Source organism: Amia ocellicauda, chromosome 9 (assembly GCF_036373705.1).
Source record: "Amia ocellicauda isolate fAmiCal2 chromosome 9, fAmiCal2.hap1, whole genome shotgun sequence".
In the NCBI taxonomy this organism is placed as follows: domain Eukaryota; kingdom Metazoa; phylum Chordata; class Actinopteri; order Amiiformes; family Amiidae; genus Amia; species Amia ocellicauda.
In genome coordinates this window covers 12,332,241-12,350,707 of record NC_089858.1, presented here as the reverse complement: position 1 = coordinate 12,350,707, position 18,467 = coordinate 12,332,241, and the positions used below count along the sequence as shown (strand labels likewise).

General features: G+C 38.3%; 1 protein-coding gene across 2 annotated transcripts; it reads left to right on the top strand.

Moving 5' to 3' along the window:
• Positions 1–1,350: 1,350 nt before the first annotated feature.
• On the top strand, positions 1,351–7,878 carry LOC136758621 (uncharacterized). 2 transcript variants are annotated; one of them, XM_066713161.1, is made up of 3 exons: positions 1,351–1,623; positions 5,757–5,793; positions 6,045–7,878. In XM_066713161.1, the coding sequence occupies exon 3, from the start codon at positions 6,091–6,093 to the stop codon at positions 7,420–7,422; it is 1,332 nt and encodes a 443-aa protein (XP_066569258.1). In that variant the 5' UTR covers positions 1,351–1,623; positions 5,757–5,793; positions 6,045–6,090; the 3' UTR covers positions 7,423–7,878. The 2 variants fall into 2 exon arrangements, with proteins under 2 accessions (XP_066569258.1, XP_066569257.1); XM_066713160.1 differs by lacking the exon at positions 5,757–5,793.
• The last annotated feature ends 10,589 nt before the right edge of the window (positions 7,879–18,467 follow it).

Genomic DNA, 18,467 nt, shown 5'->3' with positions numbered 1-18,467 from the left:
TATTTCCCAGAGTGTGTACAGGGATAATTTGCATAAAATGTGCATGTCTTGCTGAAAGTTGTTGGACTAGAATGGAAAAGTCAGGAAATGTTGATGAAAAATGAACAACATCCTTCAAAATTGACATTTGGTATATATAGAAAATAACTAATCAACCCTCACATTCCGATCAATTCATAAATATACCTTTTAAAAAAAAACTAATCCTAATTGCTCAGCACTTTTCAGGGGAAACATCCTCTGATGTTTCTCTTTCACACTTGGATGTGTGCTGAGTACTCTTGGAAACTACTGAGTACAATTCAATTTTTGCAATTGTACTGATTAATTTATTAATGATTATTAATTCATCAATTTGTTTATAATGTAATCATTAGTGTGTATTTACTACTATATTTACATTAGTGCGATACCTTTATTATGAAGATTGTTTGGGGATATGTATATAGCTATTCTCTTTGGGCTGATTAGATTCAGCACAGGCAGTGTAAAGGTTGTGTGTTTATGGGAGATTGTATTGAGTGAACACCTGCTGCCTGGAGTTAGACTTGCCATTAGTAAAGTGATAACCTTTTGATCAGTGTTGCAGTTTCAAACCATTAGCACGCTATAGCCACTAATCACACACAGCTGCAACAACAATAGACTCAGGCTTATCATAATGGTGAATATATCTGTACTTTAAGAAATTGACCCCCTGTAAAAGTGACTGGAACTAAAATAATTCAGGTTAAATGTAATGTATTTGCAAGAGTCAAGAATATAGAGCATAGTATGCAAATACAGTGGGTGCAGCAAGGCAAAGCTGATAAGACTGGTCCACACCCAAACCCCCCGAAGGTGATTACATCACCCCTCTCCAAAACGTGTTCAACAGGCTGCAGGCTGGCTCCTCACTAATCTGTCAGTCTCCTGAACTATATTTATCAATGGCAGACTACAATTATATTATTGACACACGGGTTTGGAATCCCTTTCAGGTACTTTCTGTGAAACAGCACACCACATTTTAGGGAGACTGGACTCGACCAAACTGTGAAATATGATTACCAGGGTGGAATTGACCAAATTTGACTGTTGTATTCCTTACAGTACGACTGGATTTAAATGAGGCTTCAGCACCCCACACCCCTAGTCTACCTGTGGACGTCAAAGCTCGACGTTTGCAGCATCCATTCAAGGGAAATGTGCCAGTGCCAGTGCCAGTGCCAGTGCCAGTGCCCTCAGACAAACACGCTTAACGTGCACCCTGATGCGGCTGTCTGGTTAGGTCGCTGCAGTTAAATGTACCAGCTCAACCAGCGTTCTTGCAGCGCAGAATTCCACAGGTCTGCGCAGATCTGCAGAATCCCACCGACCCCATTGGTGCAGCCCTGCAGAAAATGCGCAAAAATGCGGAAATTGCGGTACACAAACACGAGCACGATTTAGCTTTTCCAGCAATAGGTAGGCTGGTGTCCTCTCACCTAAAATGTTCTCGTATGATATGCGTACTTAACTTAATAATTCGTACAAACCGATCAAAGACACTACGCTATGTGAATCTTTTTTTATTTGATTTGATGTATTTATTGGCTCACGTGCTTTAGGAAACGAAGATTCACTGCCGAGTTTGAAAGTGAGGTAAGAAACGCTTCCATGATTATTGTCCAAATCATTCGTACTTGTGTTGGTATATAAAGCCTTATTTTGAATGGACGTGATAACGTAGGTTATTCACTCGGCTTGTAACAAACTAAAATAGCAACAAGTTTTAATGAGAATTAAAGCAAACCGGGGCATTTGTACTTTCATTAACTATTATTTTTTATGGATGTTTTATGTTCTTTTTATTGCACCAGGTTTACATTAAGCCCCCTTCCTTTGTGCGAAATGGTTGTGTAAATATTAAAACCCAATGCCTTATTTTTTGTGTTTGCTTGCTTGCTTGTATTAACCTTATTGATTAATTATCGGGTTTGGCTGGCATTTGCTCTTGTGGTCAGTCTGGCCTGAAGCCACTTGCTTAATCATGTAATTCCTCTGCTTTGTGCTGGGTTTAATTTATGCCATTCCCCTTTTTATGCCTCATTACTTCTAGTAACAAACAGTTCCCCCCACTTGGGCTTATTCACGCTTTTCAATTACATTATTGTAGACCAGAGATATTTTAAACCATTGTCCGTTTCTCTTAATTGAAGTAGCCTAACAATTTCCTAATTCAGAGATTATAAATTATTATAAACAGTAGGGCTTTTAAGTTAGGTATACAATCGTGTACGTATTGTTTTATTAAGGAACCAACTTTTGATCAGTTTCACAATTTAAAAACCTAAATAATTAGTTAAATTAAGGTTTTAATTAAGTAATTGAAGGCTTGGTTTGAACAAAAACCATCAAACAAGCACTATACCAAGTGTAATGTTTTAAAGTTCATTGAGTAATACTGTGGTTGAGCTAAGGTAAATACAGCAATTACAGTTCTGTAGACGATTGCTTGATGTTAACATCCCACTTTGCGTCTCTGAATATTTTGTGATCCTACTGTAGTCAGTTTATGACACCATGTTGATGAACGGGCTGAACAGGGCTGCAGGGATTTGAGTGGTTGTTTTTTTTACTCAAGAGCTGGAGAATGGGTGCAATTTGCTTGTTTAACTGTTTAAAATGCTGTCAACACTTTACTTTTCCTGTTAATACAAGAAGTACCAGAGATAAGCAAGACAGCTTCGCACACAGCTGAGCCACACTGCTGTTTGTGGTGTTTTTTAATGACTGCAAAGGTGCTTTATTTCTCTCTCTCTCTCTCTCTCTCTCTCTCTCTCTCTCTAGTATTTTTTTTAAACCATTCAAAAGGACAGCAAATACTTTTTTTTAAATTAATTTTATTTTTCTCTCCAATCTGATCCGCAAAGGCAATGGTCCTATTCCATCAAGCCAGCTGTGCCGAATGCAAGCTTTAGTTCATTCTGGTGGAGCCTCTGGGGTTTACTGCAGCCAGACTGAATCATCACATTGCATCACTGCCTTGTGTCCGCGCCTCTCCTCTATTGCTTTGTGTGTCTTGCTCAATCTCATCCCTCTGTACTCACTGACTAGGGTGTGCAAAATACTTGCATACATTTTTTTTTTTTCCTTTTGAAGTATGACAAAACTAATAGTTTTTCTGTGGTTTGTTTGTGTTTGCATAGCATTTAAACTTTCGCTGCTGTGCTTCAAGAGAGGGCACTTCTTCTTTAAATTGAATAGAGGAACTGTTTGATGACCGTAGTGGTTTTGTTTCTTTGCCAACTTGAAGCAACTTGCCAACATGATGGCGGACACATTCATTGTATCATTGTATGATAGTAAATTGGTAATGGTATTATGTAAAAATCACATAATTACCGACTGTATTTGAAATAATAATACAATTCAGTAGGCCTATGTCTAGGGAAACATTCGCCCTTTATTTGGTGTTAGACTTGCACGTTTGTATTTAAAGGAGTACCAATAAATACCACTCCTTTCACTCCCTGTTCTGAATTGTAGGGGAAGTGACCCAATTAAGCCCACCAAAATCTACATTTTACATGTTTTCTTATAAATATGTGAATTTCTTCCTAATAAAGTGGGCATTAAATTAAATATTAATGTCTCATCTAAAAACAATAATGTACTAAATTAAATTAACTTGCAAAAGTTAAAAATCCAGAGTGGGCTTAAGGTACATATACCCTTTAAGCCCACGTGTCCCAAATAAGCCCACAAGAGTTTTAACAGTAAATTCTTCAAATTATACTGATTGTATTAAGTACTCAATATTTTATAGATTATTTAATTCAGACCTCAAATAACCAACCTAACCAATTAAACCAATGCATTTTTATATTATCTGAGACTAGTTTTCATCACACGGAATTGTTGCACTTGCACAGGCAGTTTGCTCTGCTGGTTGTTGTGGTTGGGGCCGGGGCTGCTGGGGCTGTGGAAGTCTGCACAGGTGCTTCAGAAAAAGGAGCATGATCTGTGGACACTTGTCTGTCCACCCGGCTCTGGCTCACGGGGAATATTCCAGTGCTGTCAAAGCCACCAATGATGTTTTCTGGCTTGAGAGCAGTGGAAAGCACATCTAGTTTTGCAGGTTGTCCCTGCTAACACAAGAATGGCAGCACAGTTCTTTCCTCCAATGCCTTTTGACTAGGGGCACCGATCAGTATCTGGCCGATATGGCAAGAAATTACTATATCAGCTATCGGCTGACTGCTTTAAAACAGCTGACATTTCAGACCGATATTTCTCACTGATGGTGCGGCTTTTATTGCGTCCAACTAAGCATATGATTTGTTCTATTCTACTTGTGTAGTTTTAACAAAATATGAATGATGCACACAAACTGCAGTGCAGTTCCCCCAAGACATGCTCTCGTTCTATAGGCCAATAAATAATAGGAAAATATTGGCCCAGATCATCCCTACTTTTGACTTCACCAAACACTGTCTTGTCCAGTGGCTGGAGGATGTGGGTGAGGTGAGATGGAAGCCAGAGAAACACAACCCCATTTTCTGTGGCCTTGCTCACAAATGCCAGGGAAATATCTGAGGCATGACCGTCAAAAATGTAAACTCTTGGCAGTCCCATGTCAGAGATCTTTGACAAAAACAGCTTCTCAAAATTCTCTTGAAAATAATTATTCTCTGTCCATCCGTGATCTGCACGAAATTCACAGCAAGCTTGCATCATGTTATCGCAGTCCCCATAATTTTTTCTCTGCCTACCCATTTTTCCCCATAATGAAAATATTGTAAGTACTTCAGTTCATGAATGAAAATTATGTATTCTGAATAATATTAATTAATTTAAGGCTTTTTTAATATGAGGTACAATGGGTTCTGGGTTTAGGATTATTAAGAACAACAGTAGTCCAGGGGAAATTAATGTAAACATTTAATATCTTTAATGAATAAAATACGTTATTTCATAACTTAGACCATGTTTATTATTGTTGGTAGAACAAATTCAATAATTATTCTGCTTTCAAGCCATGTGCTAATAGGCTTTTCAAAGCCCATATTACAAAAACAATTACATTTTAAGATCATAATAATTGATAGAACATTAAATATTGTTTTATCTGAAGAAGCTTCTAAAATGTTTTGATTTACTATGGTCATCAACAGTTTTTCTACATTTATCTGTGTGACCATCATTCAGACCATGTCCCTCAATAGCTCCGGAAATTCTATATATTCAAATACAAAATAGTGCTTTTAAATACCAAGCAAATTCATCATATAAGGTTTCATTTGATTTATTAATCTCCTAATTGTATAATGCTTCAACAAGTTTGGTCACCAAATTCCAGAAAAATGGCTTTTGGGACGGTGGGGTGACTTCTAAAAATGCTGCTGCACAGTGGCAGCACAAAGTCATACAGAACTCAAGAACAAATAATGTGATTGGCTCCAAATAAAAAGTAACATGACAGTAACAACTTTGTGCATTTGCTGTGAAATAGATCATCCTTCTAATATTTCCTGACTTCTTTTTATTTCAAAATAAAAGAGCAAGTGGGCTTATATGGTACGTGGGCTTAATTGGGTCACTTCCCCTATTGTTTTCTGCATAGCTTTAAATTAATTGTTTCCAATGTGATTGTTTTAATATCAATTGAGTATTTATATATATATATTGGAATCTTGCACTGAAAGCATATGAGATATGGAGTTATGTTATTTACCTTTTTTATTTGACTGTGGTTGCTAATTATAGATACATCACCAGAATTTGCATTTCAGGTGAAGGGTATCCTGATGATAGGAGTGCAGACATTCTGTAAGTCTCAATAACAGAAATGGGTTTGTGTGTGTGTGTGTGTGTGTGTTACAACCACAACCCTAGACTTGGAGACCTACAAAGTCTTCTTCTCTTAATTTTACCTTAAACTCTCAATACTTTTGTTGACACTGTCTCCTGATAGTGGGTAAGCTAACATTACTCAATTATGTCATAGAGAGCTTGGAATATAAACCAGGAGCTCAAATGACAATAACTCAGGACTGAACCAGTCTTATTTTTCTCCTTAGGTTTTTCATAGGTTTGTGATGACTGGGAGAGTGGACGGGGAAGACAATGAGTTCTTTCATTACCAAGTGCTTCTGTTGGATGGTTGTTTGTAGCCTGAGCAGCTGTATGCTTTACTATATCAGCTACCACAGCTTTTCAAATCAAGGCTTCCTGGAACCCCATAGGGGACCTTGGAGTGAAGGGAAGTATTCCGTGTCTGGCTGCAATGTAGCAAAAGATATGGTTGTCCCTGTGGAGAATGCCAAAGCCTTTGTTGTCTCGGCATACTCTGATGAAAGGTTCTTTCCCGGGATGGTGCGTGTGATCGGGATCGTCGATCGGGCTCAGCACTCGGAATTCTACTGCCACTTCTGCGAGGGGACACAGGCCTTCAGCAGCATGGCACAACTGGTTTTCCACAGCGACCACTTTGGATTCCCATACGGCACAGCCGATTTCTTGTGCCAGACTCCCCGCAGAGAGCGGGGCTTCCGGTTAGTCTCCGTCAGTGTCAACCCTCAGGTGGATCCAGCTGACCATTTCCTGAGTATACAGAACACAGAGAAAAATGTCTCGGCGGGCTTCCCTTACGAGTTTACAGTATGCATTTCCACCCTGTTCGGGAATTACAATAACGTGCTGCAATTCATCCAGGCCATGGAGATGTACCGGCTGCTCGGAGCTCAGAAGGTGCTGGTCTACAAGAGCAGCTGTAGCCCACAGTTGCAGAGCGTGCTGGATTACTACAAAGCACTTGGAGTGCTGGAGGTAATTCCCTGGAACATCCATTTACACCTCAATGTCTCTTCCGGCTGGCTATATTCCGTGCATCCCGGGGACCTGCACTACCATGGCCAGGTTGCCGCTCTGAACGACTGTGTGTACCGCAGCATGTACACCAGCCACTATGTAGTCTTGAACGATATTGATGAGATCATCGTCCCCAGGCTGCATCAGGACTGGGGGGGCATGATGAGGTTCCTGTCCAGCAGGCACCTTGGGGTGAACGCCTTCCTCTTCGAGAACTCTGTCTTCCCCAATGGGGTGTTTGGGGATGAGGGGGCATTTGACCTTCAGCGCTGGGCAGCTGTCCCAGGGGTCAACATTCTGAGGCATGTGCACCGTGAGCCCTACCAGGTCCTGGCGTTCAATGCCAGGAAGTTGATCGTCAACCCGCGGGGTGTGATCTGGACCTCGGTGCACAAAGTGCTTTGGCTCCAAGGGGACTGGCTGAAGGTGTCTGGTACGGTGGCCCGGATGCACCACTACAGAACTCCAGATCAGCCCCAGCTGCCCAGGGAACAGTTGATCAGAGACACCAGTTTATGGAGATACAACACTTTCCTGGTCAAGAATGTGGTCCGTGTGCTACACGAGGTAAGTATGGAACCAGAGTGATGGGACAAAGTATGGTTTCAGAAGGAGATATAATTTCTTTCCTGTTAATATGATCACTTGTGAGAGAAAAAAAGCCTATTTTCCCAGGAAACTGCGATGGTGCTGGAAAAGATAATGCAAATTATATGAAGTGGAAATAATGCCATGGTTCATTACCATGCTTGTCCCAAAATAGCTACAATGTCTGTTCCTTACAGAAGGAGTAAGCACAGAATGTGATGTATTATGCATTACATTTACCTTTCTTGTTCCCATGGGAAGGAAGAGAGATTGATTTAGGTTCCCTGGGGGAAAATCCTTGGCAACCGTGATTGGGATTGTATGGGGTGTACTGAGAAGAGGCTTCTTTGGGAATTGCTTTAGATGCATTTCCCAATACCAAAGTTTTTGTATGCAATTGCTCTTTTTATTCTGTAGAACTGTGCAACTTAATAAAATATTGTTGCTTGTCTTACACTCCTGCTTCTCAACAGTTTTTATTTCCTTACATGTGCTACAAATCTGTCTTTAGATCAAATAAAAATCTGTGTACTTTGACAGGGTTGAGGGTTTCTGGGAATTCTTTCCAATCCTTCAGTGTAAGTGTGGACCCACTTGAGCAACTTTCCGGAGTGTTCATTTAGTGTGAAGAGTGCGTCACTTAAACACAGAGGTTCAGTGTGAAGAAACCTCTTTCAGGTCTGAGACCTCTTGGTATTATTCTCATGATATATGGTTCTGCTATTGTTTGAAGAGCCGGTATAATTTTTCATATTAATATTTGAAATACTAATATGTCAACAGAGCCAATTGTATTAATTGTCAAGCAAATGTTAGCAAGGCTGTTTTTACGAGTGCTGATGCTGCAGAAGTCCCTCCCAGCAGTTGCCTCATGGTTTTCTGTGGCTTATCTTAAGGCTGGAGAGGTCACATCATAGTGATTGACTGACAGTTGATAATGATTACCTCTCGCAGTACATCAAAGGAAGCCATCTGGTTTCTGCATCCCACACCTTCCCCCAGGAAGACAACCATAAACATTACAAAGGCCAGAGACCTGACCTCAAAGCAACACTTCTTGGAAGCATGTGACTGACCCTGCCCACAGAACCACATGTCATGCTTTCTATAAAGGCTGTGACATTTTGTTGTTCAGAGAGACTCCTCTCAGGTGTAGGCCATGTAGGGGACTCCCAGGCCGGGCATGTTAAAAAAATACATTATCCTCTGTGCTTCAAAGACTTCAATTCTTTACTGGGTTTTTCATTGTTGTTTAAGGGAAACTGTTGAAATGTAAAAAAAAAAACATTGGCCTTTTGTCTTAAAGACAAAGTAATCTGGTTAAGAAAGCTATGGATTAAACCAGACACTTAAAGAAATTGTGCTTTTGACCTAGAGAGAGAATCTAAATGGCTCATTCTGTCTACCTCTGTGTCCGTTTTTAAATGGAGACTGTAACCTGGTAATCACATTACATCTCCATTCCAGCTTGCTGTTCCTGTAATTAAATTCAGAGGTGAAACCGACTCTACTGCAATTGGATTTCAAAGCCGATGAAAGCAGCCATTGTTTTTTCTGCAGGCAGCTCGCTCTGTTAGGAAAAAATTAGTTCTGTGTTGTAATGGTCTGAAAAAATGGCACAGAGAGTAGGCTTCAAATGCTTTTACATCATATCACCGTATGTAAATGGTATCCCTAACTACAATCTACAACTCTCATTTGTTACTACCTTCAAAGATTTATTTTTCAGTTATGCGTTTAGTTTATTTAGTTTAGAATGGTTTGTGTGTTTGGTTTGGTGAAAAGGGATTGACAGTGTTGCAATCCAACTTGGCATTTTTCCCTTGATTCCTGTTCCCCTAAAATTGTTCCTTCTGGTGGTGGTGGTGGAATTATTCCAAGTTCAATATTTATAGCTTTGTGTGTATTGTATAGCTGTGAATACATTAAAAAAAAAAAAAGAAATCCAGAGATGCAAACATCCCTCCCTATTGCCCTACCTATTGTTAGGATACATCATCTCATCTGTATTCCTTACATTTCAAACACACGTAGGCTTATTTACTAAGGCCAGCTGTGTTCTGTTTAAATAAAATCTACATTTCAAAATAGTTATAAATTGATTTGCATGTTAATGAGTGAAATAAGTATTTGATCCCCTATCAATCCTTATCTCAGCTTGTTACCTGTATAAAAGACACCTGTCCACAGAAGCAATCAATCAATCAGATTCCAAACTCTCCACCATGGCCAAGACCAAAGAGCTGTCCAAGGATGTCAGGGACAAGATTGTAGACCTACACAAGGCTGGAATGGGCTACAAGACCATCGCCAAGCAGCTTGTTGAGAAGGTGACAACAGTTGGTGCGATTATTCGCAAATGGAAGAAACACAAAATAACTGTCAGTCTCCCTCGGTCTGGGGCTCCATGCAAGATCTCACCTCGTGGAGTTTCAATGATCATGAGAACGGTGAGGAATCAGCCCAGAACTACACGGGAGGATCTTGTTAATGATCTCAAGGCAGCTGGGACCATAGTCACCAAGAAAACAATTGGTAACACACTACGCCGTGAAGGACTGAAATCCTGCAGCGTCCGCAAGGTCCCCCTGCTCAAGAAAGCACATGTACAGGCCCGTCTGAAGTTTGCCAGTGAACATCTGAATGATTCAGAGGAGAACTGGGTGAAAGTGTTGTGGTCAGATGAGACCAAAATCGAGCTCTTTGGCATCAACTCAACTTGCCGTGTTTGGAGGAGGAGGAATGACCCCAAGAACACCATCCCCACCGTCAAACATGGAGGTGGAAACATTATGCTTTGGGGGTGTTTTTCTGCTAAGGGGAAAGGACAACTGCACCGTATCAAAGGGACGATGGACGGGGCCATGTACCGTCAAATCTTGGGTGAGAACCTCCTTCCCTCAGCCAGGGCATTGAAAATGGGTCGTGGATGGGTATTCCAGCATGACAATGACCCAAAACACACAGCCAAGGCAACAAAGGAGTGGCTCAAGAAGAAGCACATTAAGGTCCTGGAGTGGCCTAGCCAGTCTCCAGACCATAATCCCATAGAAAATCTGTGGAGGGAGCTGAAGGTTCAAGTTGCCAAACGTCAGCCTCGAAACATTAAAGACAAAATCCCTCCTGAGATGTGTGCAAACCTGGTGGCCAACTACAAGAAACGTCTGACCTCTGTGATTGCCAACAAGGGTTTTGCCACCAAGTACTAAGTCGAAGGGGTCAAATACTTATTTATGCAAATCAATTTATAACTTTTTTGAAATGTGTTTTTCTGGATTTTTGTGTTGTTATTCTGTCTCTCACTGTTAAAATACACCTACCATTACAATTATAGACTGATCATTTCTTTGTCAGTGGGCAAATGTACAAAATCAGCAGGGGATCAAATACTTTTTTCCCTCACTGTATATCCTAAGAGCACTTTATTATTGTATACATTGCACAGATAATGATCATAATAAAGTTTGACTAGAAGTTAAATAACTGTTAATAGTTAATAGAAGTTAATAGTCTTTTTTTTTTTCCAATGGCAGAACAAATGTAGTGAAAATAAAAAGACTGCAATGAACGTTGTAAATTTGTATTCACCTACTATTTGCATTTGCACATTATCTCTCCTTCTTTAGATAACACCTTTTCATACTGCTATATTGTGCTGTGTACATTGGGCATATTGCAATCTTATCAAAACAGAATGATTTGCGTGTGCAGATTGCACTGCCTGGTGCGTACAGTGCTGTAAATAGTTTTAATGAGTGAAATGATGCTGAAATGGACAAATTGTTTTAATTTATCATTACAGTTACTGTTATATTAGTAAGTATTATTATTCGTTTTATTAGTTTTATTATGCTTCTTGCGTTCTTGATTGTTTTCCTCCTTGCTCCCTTTCCCGTAGACCTTGACTGTGACCCTACATCTTGACAGCGCTCAGCTTTACCGTCCAGGATGTAGGACCTCACTTACTGTACTTGCCTGTGTAAATTGGAAGTTGTAAAATGTATTTTATATTTTGTATTGCTATGTTTTATGTAAATTGAATTTATAATGATTGATGCCTTTACTTTAAAAACTGTATTTTTGCACTTTGATTTGCACTTATGTTATAAGTCACCCTGGATAAGGGCATCTGCTAAGACAGAAAAATAGTAATTAAATATTATTATTATTATTATTATTATTATTATTATTAATAATAATAATAATAATAATAATAATAATAATAATAATATATAAAGTACCTTGAATGTCTCTGCTTCACAAAATAAATCTTCAGTTGGAATGGAATGGAATGTGGTGCAGCATGGATGTGTTATCTGTCGTACTTTGGTGAGCACAGGCCTGTATCTTAAAACACAGAACTTCAAAGCTGACTCCCTACGTCCTTTACCACAATCCTAAATTTCTCAGTTAGGAAGGTATATGAATTTTTGTATATATTTGCCTAAATAAGGTCGTATGATCTACAATACCATGAAGGGGTTAAGCTGGCTGAAGAGCCAAGAGCCGAAAAACAACTGGTGAAATGTCAGAGGAGACCTGAGGAGCTGAAACGGCTCAGCTTGTTGTGTGCCCTGTCAATCCTGCATTGGATTATAAGTCATCAAAAAAGCTGTAGTGGAAGTTGTCTTCAGTGATGAAGGACAACCTGAGGAGGAAGGTGTGTGAGAGTGTGTGTGGGTAAGCAAACTAAGCAAATGCTGAGGGCCTGAAACAGGATATGGTACCCCCTCCGTACTAGTTCGTTTTCTCTATGATTTTAATGAGATGTGTCAGAGTTTTTTTTTATTTCCAAAGTGTTTCATGCATGTATGTGTTTAAAATATCTGGAGATGTTGTGTGGTAAATGATCAATGAGTAACAGCTTGAGGATATTATCTACACTGTGTGTGACGCTCTGGTGTCGGTGTAGATTAGTCTACCGGCGAGAAGAAGAAAAAAAAAAAAGCTTCAGTTATTGTTTTTATTATTATTTCTTTCTTGGCAGATGCCCTTAACCAGGACGATGTACAGTTTACAGAAGCATTACAAAAGTGCAGTAATAAAAATGAATACAAATTTTAAAAAAAGCACTTATACAAAGTACAATTTAAGAATTACAAAAGTGCAGATGTACAGTTCTACATGAGGAAGCAGACTTATATAAAATACATAATGACAGGAGTGCTGAAGAGCTCAGGAGAATATGCTGTAATTTAGTACAGTGAATAGCCAAGCTTAACCATCTGGGGAGGAAAACAACACTGTTCATACTAAAAGAAAACAGGTGTTTTTTGACTATTTATTTATATATGGTTGTCAAATTATGGTTAGATTGTAGTTGTCAGGTTTGGTATTTTCTTTTAATTATCCCATTCGCCAACCTAATGAACTTTTAGAAAAGGTGATCTGTATATACACAAATAACGGATAGATATAATTATATAACTGTAATGAAGGGGAAGGCCCCCCCCCTCCCTCGTTAATGGAAACTTGTGGTTCTAATTGTTATCAGCAGGAAAACAAAGTAAAGAGTCCAAAGTGAAACTGAGGCCAAATAGATATGTCAAGGACAACCTGCCAGATGTGCCCTGAACACGTGAATTGCCTGAACTGTAGTGCCTTGCCTTTTTATGTTTGAGTTAAGTTTTAATTTGAACGGCTTAATGCTTTGGTTTTAATTCTGTTTTAGTGTAATATGAACAGTCTAGGTACAGGGATACCTTTCTCTCGTGTTAAGATGAGTTTGCAGAGTTGGCTGTCAGATGTTTTGTTTTTTTCATGCTGTTCATTTGATAGTTTTATTTTACTTAATTTTATTAAGCACTGTGTTTCATTTTGATAAGGAGACTTTTGTTCCCAAACATTCAATACTCTTCATAAAAAAAAAAAAAGAACTCAAATGTAAAAACCTTTAATAAAAACTCAGACTGCTTATCACCCTCCTTCAGATTCTGATTGATTCATAAAATCAAAAAGGAGTTTACTATACTCTGGTGTCTTTTTTAATTTGCTTTACTGTACCTAGACAACAGACATATTTTTGTGTATTTGTTGTCAGCCAGATCAAAAACTAGAATTTGAGTTAGTCTGTTATTAAAAAATGTGTAATTAAAATAGACATTCTTAGGGAGTTCTCACCACACACACTCCAAATCACCACTGTGAAGTTGATTCCTTATTCCTTGTTTTTCAAAAATAAGTAATGATTACTTATTTGTCCCTGTTTTACAAGAAATAAATCATGAACACTTATTTAATATTCCTGTTTTCAGTTTTTCAACAAAACAATTAATGGATCTTTATTTCTTATTTCTGAACCACGGTTTCCAAAAAAAAAAGTAATGGTTCCTTTTTTCTGTTTCCCTGTTTTCGAAGTATGGTAACTTATTTCTACTTTTCCTTGTTGGTTACTTTTTAAGTTTGCCTGTTTATTTTATTTTTTAATGAATTACTTTTTTTTCTGTTTCTAGTTTGATCAAGAAATAAGTAATGGTTACTCATTCCTTATTTCTGTTTCCCTGTTTTTCACAAAATAAGTAATGGTTATTTATTTCCTAGTTCTGAATTGTAGGACATATATAACACCATTACAAACACATCGATACAATAAGGCAATAGTTCTCATTACTTATTTTTCATACATCGATAAAATAGCATTTGGCAATACTATAAAAAGTAAAAGGTAGATAACAAATATGTAATCATAATTTATTTGTGTCCTAGTTTGTAAAAAAAAAAAAAAAAAAGTAATGATTAGGCCTACTTATTTCTGTTTCCTGGTTCTCATAAAATAAGAAATTGTTATTTATTTCTGTTTCCCTGTTTTTAATACATTTATAAGAAGCATACATGTTATTTAAAGGTTAAAGTGTAAGTTACATGTAAGTGTAATTTACCACCAACCCCCATCCAACACGTGAGATGAAGGTGTGCCACTGATAAAAAGTAACACACAGTACATGCCATTACTTATTCTTTAGCCTTGGATAAAATAGCTATGATAACACTTGTCATAGTTATTCTTTTAACAGTTATTCTTTGGGGAGCATGTAATTGCCGCAGTGATATGTAGCAAGAGTGTGTTTTCCTGTTCTCAAGAAATAAGTAATCAGTAGGCCTACAATTTTGTGTTTTAAATCAATTATATATTTAAGTATATCAATATATGAAAAATTAGTAATGAGAACTGTTGCCTGAGACTGTTTACTGTTAGCCTATAATATTGATGTAGTGAGTCGTACACTATCATGGATTTTTCATTTTATTTTTATTATGAATGCAAGGAAAAACAATACAGAATAACAGCCACAAAAAGCGTCTGGGGTCTATGACAATACAGAGATACCAGGCAGCAAGTCCCTTCCCTGCGCTGGAGGCTCCATAGCCCCTCTAGATACCTCCTATGTCTTCCGCTGACTTCTATAGATTACTGCCTGAAGTAAACAATGTGTGATGAGATGTGCTGTATGCTACTTTCTATTGATATATGTAAAGATAAGTGTCCTCAAACTGGGAAATGAAGAATAAGCAGCACTAATATATTGAAAAACCATGACACTGTCTCTCTGTCAGCCCATAAAGAAGCCCCTCTTTGCCATAGCCTACCTTTAGTGCCTGACTTCCTTGCACAAAGCCATAGTAGATCCTTGAACCCTCCTGCTATGTTGATTATTACTTATAAACATATCAATGTACAAAGTATAAGTAAAGAGAAATATTGTCATATGTTATTGTATCGATATGCATGGTGTTCTCATATCCTAAAATTCGGAACCAGGAAATAAGAAATAGTAACCAACAGGCGAACGTAAAAATAAGTAACCATTACTTATTACTTACTAAAATAAGTAATTACCTATCTAGATATTTCAAAATACAAAAAAGACAGGAAATATTAGAAGGATGATCTGTTTCACAGCAAATGCACAAAGTTGTTACTGTCATGTTATTTTTTATTTGGAGCCAATTACATTATTTGTTCTTGAGTTCTGTATGACTTTGTGCTGCCATTTTTGAAGTCACCCCAAAACTTTGCATTATGAGGGGCCGTCCCAAGAAGCCATTTTTCTTGAATGTGGTGACCAAACTTGGTGAATATTGTTAATAATTGTAAAATTAGGAGATTAATAAATCAAATTAAACCTTATATGATGAATTTGCTTGGTATTTTAAAGCACTATTTTGTATTTGAATATATAGATTTCATGAGTTTCCGGAGCTATTGAGGGACACTGTCTGAATTATGGTCACACAGATAGATGCAATAGAACCACAAAAAATGAGAAACTGTTGATGTTTTCAGATAAAACAATATGTAATGTTCTATCAATTATTATAATCTTAAAATGTAATTGTTTTTGTAACATGGTGAAGAACCCAGTCTTGATGCACAGAGGATAAATGTATTTATTTTACATGCCAGGCCTGAGAGGCTCTGACATGGAAGCTCTCCACCTGAGCAAAGTCTCTCTCTGAACAGCAGAAGTGAACAGCTTTTTATACAATGCATGACATGTGGGTATGTGGGCAGGGTCAGTCACAGGTTTCCCAAAGTGTTGTCTTAAGGTCAGGTTTCTGAATGTTTCTGGTTGTCTTCCTGGGGGGAGGTGTGGAATGTGGAAATCAGATGGCTTCCTTTGATCTACTGGGAAAGGTCGGGTCCCATAGTCCTCAAAGCAACTTTTGATCATTAACTATGAGGTGACCTCTCCAGAAATCTTGATGCCGATGCTGGGAGTAACTTTTGCAGCATCAGCACTCATAAAAACAGCCTTGCTAACATTTGCTTGCTTGACAATTAATACAATTGTCTCTGCTGACATATTAGTATTTCAAACATTAATACATTTTATTGTAAAACATTATCCAGGGTTCCTCACATGGGCTTAAAAGAAACAGCGCCCTTGAAAAGCCTATTAGCACATGGCTTGAAAGCAGAATAATAATTGAATTTGTTCTACCAACAATAATAAACATGGTCTAAGTTGTAAAAAAATATGTAGTTTATGTATTATGAAGATATTACGTTAACATTAACTCTATAAAAAATATTGAGGTTAATTTCCCATGGACCACTGTTGTTCTTAATAAGCCCACTAAGCCCAGAGCCCAATGTACCTCATATTAAAAAAGCTTTAAATTAATTAATATTATTCAGAATACATCCTTTTCATTAATTAACTGAACTACTTACCTTATTCTCATTATGGGGACAAAATGGGTAGACTGAGAAAAAAATTATAGCGACTGCAATAACATGTTACTTTGGTCTAACACTGGCCTATAGAACGAGAGCAGGTCGGGGGGGGAACTGCATTTCAGTTCATGTGTGTGTTTCATATTTTGTTAAAGGTACATGAGTTGAATAAATCGGATGCTTAGTTACATGCAATAAAAGCTGCACCATCAGAAAGAAATAGCCATCTGAAATATCAGCCATTTTAAAGCAGTCGGCCGGTAATATTTTTTTGCCATATTGGCTCGATACTGATCGGTGCCCGATCGATCACTGCATCCCTAGTCAAAAGGTAATGGAGGAAAGAACTGCGCTGTCATTCTTGTGTTAGCAGGGACAACATTTGAAAGGAGGAATTCCCTGCGAAACTAGATCTCTCAAGCCAGAAAACATCATTGGTGGCTTTGACAGCACTGGAATATTCCCTGTGAGCCAGAGCCGGGTGGACAGACAAGTGTCCACAGATCATGCTCCTTTTTCTGAAGCACCTGTGCAGACTTCCACAGCCCCAACAGCCCCGGCCCCAACCACAACAACCAGCAGAGCTAACTGCCTGTGCAAGTGCAACAATTCCGTGTGATGAAAACTAGTCTCAGATAATATAAAAATGCATTGGTTTAATTGGTTAGGTTGGTTATTTGAGGTCTGAATTAAATAATCTATAAAATATTGAGTACTTAATACAAGTATTTACTATTAAAACTGTTGTGGGCTTATTTGGGACACGTGGGCTTACAGGGTACATATGTACCTTATAAGCCCGCTCCAGACTTTTCAGTTTTGCAATTAAATAAGTTAATGTAGTAAATTTATGACAAAATCAACCACAAGTATTTAGATGAGAGATTAATCTTTGATTGAATGCCCACTTTATTGGGAAGCAATTCACATATCTATAATAAAACATGTATACCTTAGATTTTGGTGGGCTTAATTGGGTCACTTCCCCTAACCATTCTTTATTTTTCTAAAACAACGAATCAGAAATATAAAAAGTAAATATTACTTATTTTGCAGAAAAACTGAAAACAGTAACAAGAAATACATATCCATTGATCATTTATTGAGAAACAGTAAATATATATATACACTCACCTAAAGGATTATTAGGAACACCTGTTCAATTTCTCATTAATGCAATTATCTAACCAACCAATCACATGGCAGTTGCTTCAATGCATTTAGGGGTGTGGTCCTGGTCAAGACAATCTCCTGAACTCCAAACTGAATGTCTGAATGGGAAAGAAAGGTGATTTAAGCAATTTTGACCGTGGCATGGTTGTTGGTGCCAGACGGGCCAGTCTGACTATTTCACAATCTGCTCAGTTACTGGGATTTTCACGCACAACCATTTCTAGGGTTTATAAAGAATGGTGTGAAAAGGGAAAAACATCCAGTATGCGGCAGTCCTGTGGGCGAAAATGCCTTGTTGATGCTAGAGGTCAGAGGAGAATGGGCCGACTGATTCAAGCTGATAGAAGAGCAACTTTGACTGAAATAACCACTCGTTACAACCGAGGTATGCAGCAAAGCATTCTGTTGAGTCAGAATTTGGCGTAAACGGAATGAGAACATGGATCCATCATGCCTTGTTACCACTGTGCAGGCTGGTGGTGGTGGTGTAATGGTGTGGGGGATGTTTTCTTGGCACACTTTAGGCCCCTTAGTGCCAACTGGGCATCGTTTAAATGCCACGGCCTACCTGAGCATTGTTTCTGACCATGTCCATCCCTTTATGACCACCATGTACCCATCCTCTGATGGCTACTTCCAGCAGGATAATGCACCATGTCACAAAGGTCGAATCATTTCAAATTGGTTTCTTGAA

What these genes read in the sequence shown, in the direction of transcription:
- LOC136758621 (XM_066713160.1), top strand. Translation starts at nt 6,091, where the DNA reads ATGAGTTCTTTCATTACCAAGTGCTTCTGTTGGATGGTTGTTTGTAGC.